Raw genomic sequence first — 13,278 nt, forward strand, 5'->3', positions numbered from 1 at the left:
GCCAGGCAATGACCATTTCCAACAAGAGAGAGTCTAACCACCTCCCCTTGACATTCAACGGCATTACCATCACCGAATCTCCCATCATCAACATCCTGGGGGTCACCATTGACCAGAAACTTAACTGGACCAGCCATATAAATACTGTAGCTGCAAGAGCAGGTCAGAGCCTGGGTATTCTGCGGCGAGTGACTCACCTCCTGACTCCCCAAAGCCTTTCCACCATCTACAAGGCACAAGTCAGGAGTGTAATGGAATACTCTCCACTTGCCTGGATGAGTGCAGCTCCAACAACACTCAAGAAGCTCAACACCATCCAGGACAAAGCAGCCCGCTTGATTGGCACCCCATCCACCACCCTAAACATTCACTCCCTTCACCACCGGCGCACTGTAGCTGCAGTGTGTACCATCTACAGGATGCACTGCAGCAACTCGCCAAGGCTTCTTCGACAGCACCTCCCAAACCCGCGACCTCTACCACCTAGAAGGACAAGAGCAGCAGATATATGGGAACACCACCTGCACATTCCCCTCCAAGTCACACACCATCCCAACTTGGAAATATATCGCCGTTCCTTCATCATCGCTGGGTCAAAATCCTCGAACTCCCTTCCTAACAGCACTGTGGGAGAACTGTCACCACACGGTCTGCAGCGGTTCAAGAAGGCGGCTCACCACCACCTTCTCAAGGGCAATTAGGGATGGGCAATAAATGCCAGCCTCGCCAGCGACGCTCACATCCCATGAACAAATTTTTAAAAAGCTGCTGACAGGAAACCACTACCAAAAAATACTCAACTCCAGCGGACCCAACCTTTATAAGGTAAATGCAACAACATTTGTAGAAGTCACGTGATCAAACCTCCAAGAATGACTCCGACCAGAGTTGGCAGGACACAGTTCCCACCCGCTGAGTGTGTGGCAGCGACATCCCAGACTGATCATATTCTCACCCCACATCCACACTTGCGGCACTTTGCAGCTAGAGACCAGGAACATGAGCCCCGGGGGTCTCCCGAAGGGTCACCCCCTAAATATTGTCGCGTTGCCTGTCCTCTGCGCTGCTGAAACCACTCACTCACTCTCTTTCCTCTCCTCCCCCCCCCCGCCCCGCGCAGGCGCGGACCCGTGTGCCGCGGAGGCTCTCGGGACTTGTAGTTTTCTTTTGAAGGGAGGAAAAATTAGAATCTCCAACTGTGACGCCACCGGAAGGTGTCGCTGCGCCTGCGCGTTGTAGTTTTGTTTTGTGGACGGCCTGCTGGTGGTCGGGAGCTTACAGCCCAATAAATAGATGGTGGGACGCGCTGGGGAGCGCCGGCCGACCCTGCCGGTAAGAGTCCGAGACCGAGTCCCGGGCGTGGGGAGGGGGTGCGATAATACATTATATATATATATATATCTATAAAAAACATAATCACCGAGTCGGTCCCGTGTGCTGATCCCGGACAGGGGTTTCGGCGCTTTGGTGTTGGTCTGTTTTTTTTTAGGCCAATGACAGGTTTAAAGCGCTGGAGGGGGTGGGGGTGGTACGCACGTTATTTACTCTCACTTTATCGGCATCCCCTGGAGAAAGCGAGAGCGTTTAACTCAAACATTTGTCTCCCTGATCTAAGAGTGCCGCAGCCACCCAGTGAGCCACAAGTGTTATCGGGCCAGAGGTCGTACTTTGGCCATTTGGTAGGATATGTATTACCGCTGTACACAATATTAGCAGTCCCGCTGCTGTGTGTGGTGTGGTGTGTGTGTTTTGCGTGGAAAGGAGCTCCTTTGTAACTGCGTTGGGTCAATTTATTTTTGTGCACAACTTACTTCCTCTATAAGGAAACCCTATTGAATAATTTTGATTTTTGTGTCCCCGCGGTGGTTGTTGGCACGGTGAGTCCTATAGTAATTCTTTTAAATTTTAAGATGAGCATATTTCTAAACTTAAGTTAGATGTACGTTTAAATGGGACATTAGTATTTTTTAAAAGCAAAAAAACTGGCGATGAAACGCCATTTGAATCAGACGAATCAAAGTGAGCCTATTGGAAAATAAATGTAATTAAAGATGCAGGGTCTTCATAAATAAATCTGGCGATCGCTTATGTGCCAGATCTCTCCTGGATAAAAGGGTGAGATTGAAGTCCCCAAATACAGCAGCGCAATTTGCAAATGATATACATCTATACCTTTGGGGTTAATACTGTAATTTGTACATTCTAATAAAATGCATTATAATGTAGTTGCTCCCATAAATGAGCAACAATATAACCTGTATTTAACTTAAATATCTGGTCCTTCGACGATCAGCATCAATCCAAGGATGGAAAGCAATGCTCGTAGTATATGTATGTTGGCTGTTACACTTGAAAAATTTTGACCCCTTTCTACAGATGATGCTATGATGGGAAGATACATAACAATTATGTTTTTTTTAATCACTTATTTAGGTGTCAGGGAAGAGAGAAGATAGCCTTTTATATCTGTAATCATTGTCTTATTTACAGCAAATATGTAAATATTCTGCAACTGTGGCATATGCTTGAAATGAAATATACAAAAAATGGAAAAGGGATTGACTTTTTGAATATTGCCTGAACAGTATGGTATTTGTTCAGTAATCTAAAGTGAACACCCAAGTTATTAGCACCTCTAAATTTCAATGTCAACTAATTGTAATTAGCTTTTTTTTACTCACTTTGTCACACGCACACTATGCATTTGTGAACAACTGGTGATGCTTTCTGCAGTCAAAGAAAGACCCTCGCTCACTGTCAAGACTCACATATGAATGATGATTATTGTACTGCAATACTGGAGGGTGATTGTGAAACCGAAACTCTGCCAAAGGAGGGGAGGGGCTGTTGTTTTCACAACAGTATTATGTGGCTTGCTCAGTTTCTATATAGAACCATGTTTGCAGCCTAGAATTAAGCCATTTGGCCCCTTGTGTATGTGCTAGCTCTATGCTGGAGCAATCCAAAACTAATCCCACTGCCTCAAGCTCTCTTCGTGATCCTATTATTTTCCTCTCATTCAAATATTTATCCAGTTTTCTTTTTAAAAGATGCAATTATCTCTACCTCAACCACTCCCTATGACAAAACATTCCATTCTCTTAGCAAGCCTCTCTGTAAAGAAATGTTTCCTTAACCTTCCTTCGAGGGTAGTGGGTGTATGGAATTCGCTGCCCGAATTGGTGGTAGAGGCAACTCTTTTTAAAAAGTACCTGGACCTGCACCTAAAGTGCTATAAGCTGCAGGGCTACGGACCGGGTGCTGGAAGGTGGGATTAGAATGGGCACCTGCTTGTTCTTCGAGCCGGCATAGACACGATGTGCCGAATGGCCCCCCTTCTGTGCTGTATCTTTTCTATGGTTCTAACTGTCTTAGTAGCAATTTACTCCCCAACCAAAAGAAATAGTCTTTCCCTAGTCACCCTGCCATAATTTTAAAAACCTCCTTAAATCTTCTCTTAGCCTTCTCTGCTTCAGTAGAAATAGTCCTAGTGTCTCCAGTCTCTTCCCAACCTGGCTTCATTCTGGTGAATCTACACTATGGCTTTGATGTCCTTTCTCTACGGGCTGGACAGTACTCTGGCTTACCCAATGTTTTGTACAAATTTATCATTACTTCTTTATTCCTGTACTCTATACCCTTATTTATAAAACCTAAAATGCTGTTGGTCTTTTTATGGCTTTATCTTCCTGCATTTGCACATTCTGGGAATTATGTATTTGAACTCATAGGTCTGTCTGCTCCTCCACACCCTTCAGCATCTTTCTATTGAATGTATGCTCCCATTTCTGATTTTTTTCCTCCGAAAATATATTATCTCACATTTTTCCTCATTAAATTGCATCTGTTTACCCATTTGGTTAACCTATGGGTACACATGTTTTACCAAACTTCTTACTGTTTGCCAAACCACCTACTTTTGTGTCATCAGCAAATTTAAAGGTGGTGTTCCATCCATCCATTGTCTTCTGCCCTAGAGCAGGTCCTAATTCAAGTCTCACAAGAGGCATGACACATTCGCACGTGCCCCCAATGGACGTCAATCGTCAATCCAGTATTCAGAGCTGGTGCTCCGGTCTCCACTATCTGGAATGAGGCACACACCCAACGCTTCTGACTCAAAGATGGGAAGTGTTTCATGTACCCAATTCCACATCACTATTTACATAACAACTTGCATTTATATAGCATCTTTAACATAGTAAAACAGGAGCATTATCAAACAAAATTTGATACCGAGCCACATACGGAGATATTAGGACATGGAGCTTACTCAAAGAGTAGGTTTTAAGGAGCTTCTTAAAGGAGGAGATGGAGGTAGAGAGTCCAAGAGGTTTTGGGAAGGAATTCCAGAGCTCAGCTGAAGGCACGGCTTAGTGGAGCGATTAAAGTTGGGGATGCACAAGAGACCAGAATTGGAGGAATGCAGAGATCTTGGAGGATTTTAGGGCTGCAGGAGGTTACAGAGGTAGGGAGAAGTGAGGCCATGGAGGGATTTGAAAACAAGGATGAGAATTTTAAAATCGAGGCGTTGCTGGACCGGGAACCAATGTAGGTCAGAGAGCACAAGGGTGATGGGTGAATGGGACCTGGTGCAAGTTAGAATACAGGCAGCAGAGTTTTGGATGAGCTCAAGTTTGTGGTGGGTGGATGATGGGAGGCTGGCCAGGAGAGCATTGGAATAGTCAAGTCTAGAGGTAACAAAGGCATGGATGAGGGTTTCAGCAGCAGATAAGCTGAGACAGAGGTGGAGACAGTACAAAAGTAGATCCTGCACTGACTCCTGACCCTTCAGCATCATATGGAACATATGGTAGATTATTGCCTGAAATGGCATCTTCAGCCAAGTCCTCTCTCTTTCACTTGCAAAATGCTAGTGCCTCTCATGAACTCACGATCATTCTAAACGGTCAACTTATTAAACATGATACTCACCCTGTTTACTTGGGTACCACCCTTGAGAGGTCACTAATTTGCCAAAACCATCTACTTAAAACTGCTGAGAGTCAAAACCCGAAATAACCTAAATACCAAACATTCTGGCTATGCATGGGGAGTAAATGCTTCTACTTTACTCTCATCTGCTCTTGCACTCTGATATTCAGTTGTGGAATATTACGCTCCCATTTGGGCTCGCTTACTGCACACTAAGCTGGTGGATATTCAACTACATGCTACTATGCGTTTTGTGTCGGACACATTGCACCGTACTCCCCTCTCATGGTTACCAATCCTCTGCAATAAGGCTCCTCCACGTCTTCATCATCCAGGTGCAGTAGCAAAATTGGTGAATAGATTTCATGACAAAATCATGTTGCAATTCATTCTGATTTGTTCTATCCATCAACTTTTTAAATTACCCAATATAGGTCAACCTTTCCTGATTCCTTTGACTTTTTCTTACCAACTTGCTGGAATGAAGAGTGGACAGTAGATGCTCCTATAGATATCCGTGCCATCTCTGACCCTATAGACCGTCAACTAAGATTCAACTGGCCACATCGTATTTGGGTGCTTCTCAACTGCTTGCAAATTTGAGAGTCAGTGCACCTCAAATCTTCACCTCTGGGACCTTCGTGATGATTCGATGAATCATGCCCATTAACTAAATTATCTGGTGACCTGCACGTTTTGCATGCTGGTGATGACGGTGCTCTAAGTTAGCTGGAATTATATGCCAACTCTGCATATACTAATTATTAATTGACCCTTGGGATGCACCGCTTCCAATCCGAGCCACACCCAGTTACCCTAACTCTCTGTATCCTGTCCATCAATCAACTTTCTGTTCATGCTGCTATATTTCCTCTTATACAATACACCTGAATTCTTCTGACTCTTGAGCAACACCTTATCAAATGCCTTCTGAAAATCCATATATAAACTACATCTACTGCATTGCCTTTATCTGTCCCTTCTTCAAAAAGAAACTACTAAATTTGTCAAACGCAACTTACCATTAATAAATCCATGTTAGTTGTCCTTGATTAACTGATGCATTTCTAAATTTTATCTTGATTTATGGATTCAAAGAGTTTGCCCACAAATAATAGTACACTAACTGGTCTATAGTTACCTGGTTTATCCTTCTCTCCCTTGAACAAAGGTAGTCATGATGTGGAGATGCCGGTGATGGACTGGGGTTGACAATTGTAAACAATTTTACAACACCAAGTTATAGTCCAGCAATTTTATTTTAAATTCACAAGCTTTCGGAGGCTTCCTCCTTCGTCAGGTGAATGTTTTCACATTTCACATCATTTTCACATCGTTCACCTGACGAAGGAGGAAGCCTCCGAAAGCTTGTGAATTTAAAATAAAATTGCTGGACTATAACTTGGTGTTGTAAAATTGTTTACAATTGAACAAAGGTGTGGAGATGCCGGTCGGTGATGGACTGGGGTTGACAATTGTAAACAATTTTACAACACCAAGTTATAGTCCAGCAATTTTATTTTAAATTCACAAGCTTTCGGAGGCTTCCTCCTTCCTCAGGTGAACGTTCACCTGAGGAAGGAGGAAGCCTCCGAAAGCTTGTGAATTTAAAATAAAATTGCTGGACTATAACTTGGTGTTGTAAAATTGTTTACAATTGAACAAAGGTGTTACATTCACTACTGTCCAGCCAAAAAGCACAATTTGCACATTTATGGATTGAAGAATTGTGGCTAGAGCCTCCATTATCATCATCTGACTTTCAGCAGCCTGTCGTGCATGCTATCAGGGTTCAGTGGCTTATCTACCTTGTTCTGCTAATTTCTTTAGAACCATTCCTTTTCTACAGTTATCTCTGACAATTGTTTCATATCCTTCTAGTATGCCTACACTCTCACTTCCATCATCATTTGTAAAAACCAGTGCATCTTATTTATTTAATATCTCTACTATACCTTGATCCTCCACAGTTAGATTCCCTCCATCCCTGAGTGCTCCTACCCCCTCTTTAACTACTTTTGCTTCTTGTATGTTTAGCGAAGCCTTATCTACTTCCATATTTTCTGTTAGCTTTTTTCACACTCCCTTTTAGCACTTGTAATCTCCCTTTTCACCCCCCCACTGTGCTTTCTATATTCCTCATAATTATCTTTATTATTGTTAACCCTAATTTTTTCATATGCCTCCAATTTAAGTTTCATTTTAGTTTTATTCTCTCTACTTAGCCATACAACTGTTCTTTGATGCACTCCCTTTTCACCTTGGAGGAATGTTCCCTATCTTAAGATGAGCCTGTCTTGCCAGTGACACCCATATCCTGAAAATTACAAAACAATATTTATAGGAACATAAATAGAGGAAAGTAAAAATATTTGACATGGAATTGAAGTAAGACTAATGGGTTTATAGTTGCCTGTGTCTGTTTTGTCAACCTTTTTGAATGTGGGTACCATGTCAGCTCATTTTCAATCTATTTGTACCTCCCCAGTGTCCATTAACTCCTTCATGATGATTGCTAGTGCCTCAAAAATCTCCTTGCTCATCTCTGTCAACACTCTGAGATAAATACCATCTAACCCATGGGATTTATTTGTTTAAAGCCCTTTCAGATTGTCTAGGACTTCAGCTTCATTTATATTGGTCTTGAATTTTGAGGGAGGGTATGTTGTTTATGTCTTCCCTTGTGAATACTTTGAGGAAGTAATCATTCAGGATATTTGCCATCTTGTGCTCATCCTCAGTTTCAAGCCCACTTGCCTCTTCTCTGATAGTCCTCCGGCTATTGTATTACTGAAAGAATTTCTTATTCTTACATTTTGCCTCTGCAGCTATGCTTTTTTCTAGGTCTGTCTTCGCTCCTCTGATTACCCTTTTATATTGTTTCTACATAATCTTGTATTCACCCCGCTGTGCTCCTTCTTCTTTCTCCCTCCGGGATTGGTAGAAGTAATTTTTCCTTTTTATTTTATTTTCAATTTGTTAGTTGATCCATTTAGGATCCTTCTTGTTTAGTCTGAGCTTGTTGATCTTGGGTACGTATTTGTCCTGCATGTCCAGCATTCTTTTAAAGGTCTTCCATTTGTCTTCTATTGAAATGTTGACAAACATCTTCCAATCCATTTGTCTTAATTCATTGATGTTAAATAAAATTAAAGATAATGCTGGAGAAGTTGGACAGTGTGTGCCTGAGCTACGCTGTAATCGCTGGCGACACAGTTAACCAAGAGTTTGAGTGAGGAAATTGTGTGAGATTTAAGTTTTAATAATGTAAGTTAAAGGTGCATTGCACTGGTGTTCTAGCACACAGTGGAGTGGCAAACTGCAAGTTTGTGGCTACGGGTGAGTTCCAAATCTCGAGCATGCTGTCAGGAAGACATACAGTGCAGTGATTTTGCATTTAGGCAGGGTTAACAGATTGTAGTTGTGCACTAAGAAATGATTATGGTTTGACCCTATATATTAGTCTTTTTTTACTGTGACAGATAGCACAACACCTGCAACTCGGTTTCTTCAAGATGAAATTGATTTAGAATCATGTAGATATCAGGCATGAGGAAATATTTAGGAGTAAAAATGCTTCAGTGTCAGAGATTGAAATTACAGTGTAGAATTTCCTAAATCTGTGGTTGAGGAAACTCTGGCAGTAGACTGTCATCTGGAAGTAGGACTGTCTGGATCAGAATTGAATTTAAACAGTGTCTTAATCAAAAATAACTCAACATTAAACATGCTAAAAAAGAGATGTAGCTCACTTTTTAAAATATGAAACTGGCTCAGTTGCTGACCTTCATACACATTATTTTAGCATCTCTCTCCATTTTATTCTAGTGGTGGCGTGTAGAGGTCTCTGTGGCCCTGTGGTTCTGTAATCACAATGAATTATTTTGCTGACCCTGAGCCCAGAAAAGTTGCTGGGAGGAACTACAGTACGAAAGGTTGGCTGCTTCAAATGTATCGGAGTCAGGTTTAGTACTACTGGTAGGTTTCATTCTATTATAGTCAAACTTTTACCACTTTTTAAAATCCCACTTTTTGTTAATCTGTCTGCTGATATATCCAACGTGTCTGAAACAAACATTCACAATTGTTTTTCATAATATAAAACATCTGGTTCTGACTTCTATACTCTCGGCAGTCACAGTATAAATAAGCTTTTTGAATGTAGTTTTATTTTGACTCTGGCTGTTTTGCAACAGCAAATTAGATTACTCAACTCTGGTGTTGAATACACAAGACGAGTTGCAAAACGAAAACTATTCAGGTCAACTATCACTCAACAACCTCAATATTGTAACATTTCTTGTTTTGGGACAAATTTGATTGGATTGACAAGGTACAGCTGAATTTTGATAACTCTTACAGTTGTAAATAAAATAATCTGATTGATGCATTACAATGTTCTAATTCATAGTTTTTTTAGGTATCTCCCCTCCCTATTTTACTCTCCAGAGTATGCATCATCTATGTCCAACAGGATGGGCACAAGTGACCCACTCCCAAGCCTCTGCCAAAACCACAATAATTTGACTGTTGGGTGGTGCATAAGACAGAAACAACTCCTCCTCTGATTCCCCCCCCCCCCCCCACCTTCCTGTGAGGAAGCTTCCCACAATAACATTGCTCAGGTTGAGAAGTCATGGTTTGGAGATTATGGGTACAAATACATTTCCCATCTCTGCTTGGTGCTGCCTGTTGGTGCTACATCATTTACAGAGTTGTATTTTCATTTCCCCAATACACTGTATAATAACCTAGTAATAATGTTGCTCAACAATATTATTGTTGCCTGGAGTGGCTTTAGCAAAAAACAGCTTTTATGCTTGCTTCCAGTAGTCTTGCCTTACAAGTTATTGTTTAAATAACTGCCAATTCAGAACAAATACAGCAAAAGTGGAAAGTTTGTTTGTACCCCTTACAACAATCTATTCAATAAGGGTGTGCTTTCAGATGAAAACTTGTCAATAAGGCCTTATCCTGGAATATTCTTTAAAGTTTTGTAATTAGATTTAAGGTACTTCATAAAGAATTTTTAAATTTACTTTTGAATATCATTTTTATTATTGGTTTTGGAGTTCATGGGGTTTATTTTTAATCTCTTAGTTTAGTGATTCTCCTTAAGCTTTTTACACCATACTCATTCATCCCCTCTATTTATTAAATGAATGGTGTGGGCTGATCCAATTTTGTTTTGGGTAAATTCTTTGTTACTACTGCCTTTTTGTGATTTCGAGATGACTGAAGATGATTAGAAGTACTGATCTACTGCCAATAGTTTTGTTGGGTGCTATGATATGCCAGTTCATAACATGATTTGTAAAGGCTGTTGACCAGAATCTTTATTGCTTGTGCAATTCAAAATTTTCTGACTGGACTGATTAGCACAAGAGTACATCTATAAAAACATCCGTAATCATTACAATCCTTAACAGGTTTTTTATGTTTTTAACAGGAATCCAGCGAAAGCTGTTTGTTCCCTGGGTTATAGATCTGCATCAATCAGTAATTAAGTGACTGACTAAGAGATTTTAATTTTAAAAAGGAAGAAAGTTGGCTCTTGGCAAAAGGAAAGAATACTGAGTGCTGTAACAATGGAAGAAGCTAAAAACATTAAGGATGAAGTGCACATATCCAGAAAATCGCCTCGCCTTGTCCGTGGAGAAGGTATGGACATGAAAGTTACTGTACAAAATGACATTGAACAAAAACCTTCCAAAAATCTAATTGAGGGCACTTCTCGAGACAGTGGCAAAACTGTTTCAAACTGGAACAACAAAAAGTCAAAATGGAATGAAGAACTAATAGAAAGAAAGAACATTGAAAAAACTGCAGATGTGAAATCAGGCAGGAGTAGCAAACAAGACATGCCAAACTGTATGGCTAGTTCAAGGAATTCAGGAGCACGGAATATACATGATCAAGGTCACAGCCAAGGAAGCCGGGCATCAGGTGGGATGGCGTCAGTTGAGAAAATGAAACACAAGCAAGTTAAGACGCAGCAGCAAGCTCTGGGGAAATTTGCAAACTCTTACACTGGCAGTGGTTCAAAGGCAGTGAATGAAAAGGATTGTTTACCTGTGAAACCAAAGGTTGAGATGAAAATGGAGTGTACAGCACAGCCAAACAAGTCTCCTGTGCATACAAATGGTGATGACAGCACTTTGCCTGGGAGAACCATGCAGGATGTTAAAGAAGTAGAAAAGAAGCCAGATGTTCCTGGTAAGGGGGATTATTCTAGGATTATATTTCAAATAAAATATGTAGTTATTTACTATAAATTTATACCATAATTGATGGCATCTTACTAATGAAATTTAAAGTGATGGTTCACTGCCCATTGTGAAAAAATTCCTATCACAATTAGTCTGAGGTCACAGTAATTTCCCAGGACACTTTTTTTTTCAAAATATATTTGTGGTATAAATAGATAAGTGTGAAATACCTAGTTATATTTCACTGTGTGAATGACCTCATCACTCATTCACATTACTGCTTTGGAACAATGGCAGTATATTTAGATATTAATGTGTAATAACCTGTATCATTGGATTGAGTTCAGTGATCAAACAGAGTCCTGTTCAAATGCTGATCTTGGGAACTGGAAAATGCATGAGTTAGCACACTGTACTTTCACTTCTTACACCTGGGTTTGAATTCAGACCAGATTGAGGGGGGCAAGGGGTCTTGTCTCTGACTGTAAGGATCCTATGTGAAATGAGTGAACTGTCTTAACCCAGTTTTTAGTCGACGTGAACCCTTAATTTAGCACTATATTGACAATCTTGCAAAAAGTGGCCACAAGGATGGCTGGTTTGGGAAATGGAAATGATGCTCATACTGAAGTGGGTGTTCTTTTAAGGTTCGGATGAAGATACATTGTTGAGGCAAAGTAGAAGGAGCTTTACTGTGCATCAAAATGCTCTGTACCTGACTTAGGAATGCTTCATGTTGACATTAGGTGCCTGAAATAACTCTGTTATATTCTCTAGCACTAGCATTAATCACATTGAGCACAAATTTCAACAGAGAAAAAATTGACCAGTTGCTTATTGTAGCTAGCTACCAATAGTCATTACAAACATTTCAATGTATTTTGTGGTGAAATAGGCAACTGTGAATTCTGTAAAGCATTAAGATGGGTGTTCCCTATGCATTAACCAGCTCAAAAAGTCCCCAATTTCAACATAAAACGTATTGCAATGTTTGTTACAACTACAGTAATTGAGGAGTCACGAATGTCAGCTAGTGGCTTTGATTTTGAAAAGTGGTCATTTATTGCAAACAAAAATTGTACAGCAAATATGTTTTCACAATATATTGCACCTAAATGTATTCAGATTTCTGGATTATAATATTTACCTTACAGCTCAGTTCATAAAATAACAATATATGGTACTTTTTTAACTCTCTTAATAACACTGATTTTTGGATCAATGTACCTCCACATGGGCTGCCACAGTAAGACAGGAAGAACTAGCAAACAGTGAATCCCTTTGGGATTAGAGCCCTGCATGCCCCTTTGATTTCAAGTCCAAACTGTGATTGACAGATATCATTCCTATTTGAAATGTTTTCAAAAGTGCCCATCTCCCCATCCAAAAATGGAAAGCATGTTTAAGACCATGTTTGAGACAAAATATGATTATCCTCCTACATTTTAGGCTATTGATAAAATCAGACACGTGCAAACCTGAACACAAGCCTGCAAATAAACCATTCATTGTTTCCATGAATGCCTTTATGAAGGGGTGACCCTCATTATTCCTTCTTTGGCTGAGCATTCCTTTTTTCTTATGTCTTTTTGAAGCACATTGGGACACTTTTCTATGTTAAAGGCATTATATAAATGCAAGTTGTTTTCATCTGGCAGATATTGGAATAAAAAGTTAATGCAATCTGGGTCACCATAGCATGTGCATAACATGATTGGCTGCCACAGTAATCAATTTTAAGTGATTATTAAAATAATAGATATTAAAAATATAGTCTATTATGATTTGAAATATGACAAATGTCCCTATCAGTCACACATATCTGCATTAACTTCATAGACAAATGAAGCATTAGGAACATAGAAACATCAGAATTGCTGGACACAAAAAGACCAAGGTCCATCTAGTTCGCCTTCAACCATCCTGGTAGTTGCATGATAAGCGATAATGGACTTGTTGACTAATCATAGCAATTACTCGCTACTAATTAGTCTACAACAGACTAAGACATGACAAGAGGAAAACCCCAGTGGTGGAGAGTTTTGGGAATCATGGGCTCGATTTTAGGAGGGAGGCGGGTTGGCAGCGGGGGGGTCGACTGGGCGCGTGGGTAACGCGCCCAGTGAATTCGGGG

The 13,278-nt window shown here is 40.4% G+C and overlaps 1 protein-coding gene across 3 annotated transcripts in view; it reads left to right on the forward strand.

Annotated features, from left to right (window-relative positions):
* Positions 1-1,244: 1,244 nt before the first annotated feature.
* tut4 (terminal uridylyl transferase 4) overlaps positions 1,245-13,278 on the forward strand; it is an 80,986-nt gene continuing 68,952 nt past the window's right edge. For 2 of the 3 annotated variants that reach the window (XM_067990199.1, XM_067990201.1), the window contains exons 1-3: positions 1,245-1,332; positions 8,764-8,913; positions 10,385-11,151. In XM_067990199.1, coding sequence (XP_067846300.1) covers positions 10,524-11,151 — 628 coding nt within the window. In that variant the 5' untranslated portion in view covers positions 1,245-1,332; positions 8,764-8,913; positions 10,385-10,523. The remainder of the gene's footprint in view (positions 1,333-8,763; positions 8,914-10,384; positions 11,152-13,278) is intronic. The other variant, XM_067990200.1, reaches the window with a different exon arrangement.

This window comes from Heptranchias perlo, chromosome 9, assembly GCF_035084215.1.
Source record: "Heptranchias perlo isolate sHepPer1 chromosome 9, sHepPer1.hap1, whole genome shotgun sequence".
Classification (NCBI taxonomy): Eukaryota; Metazoa; Chordata; class Chondrichthyes; order Hexanchiformes; family Hexanchidae; genus Heptranchias; species Heptranchias perlo.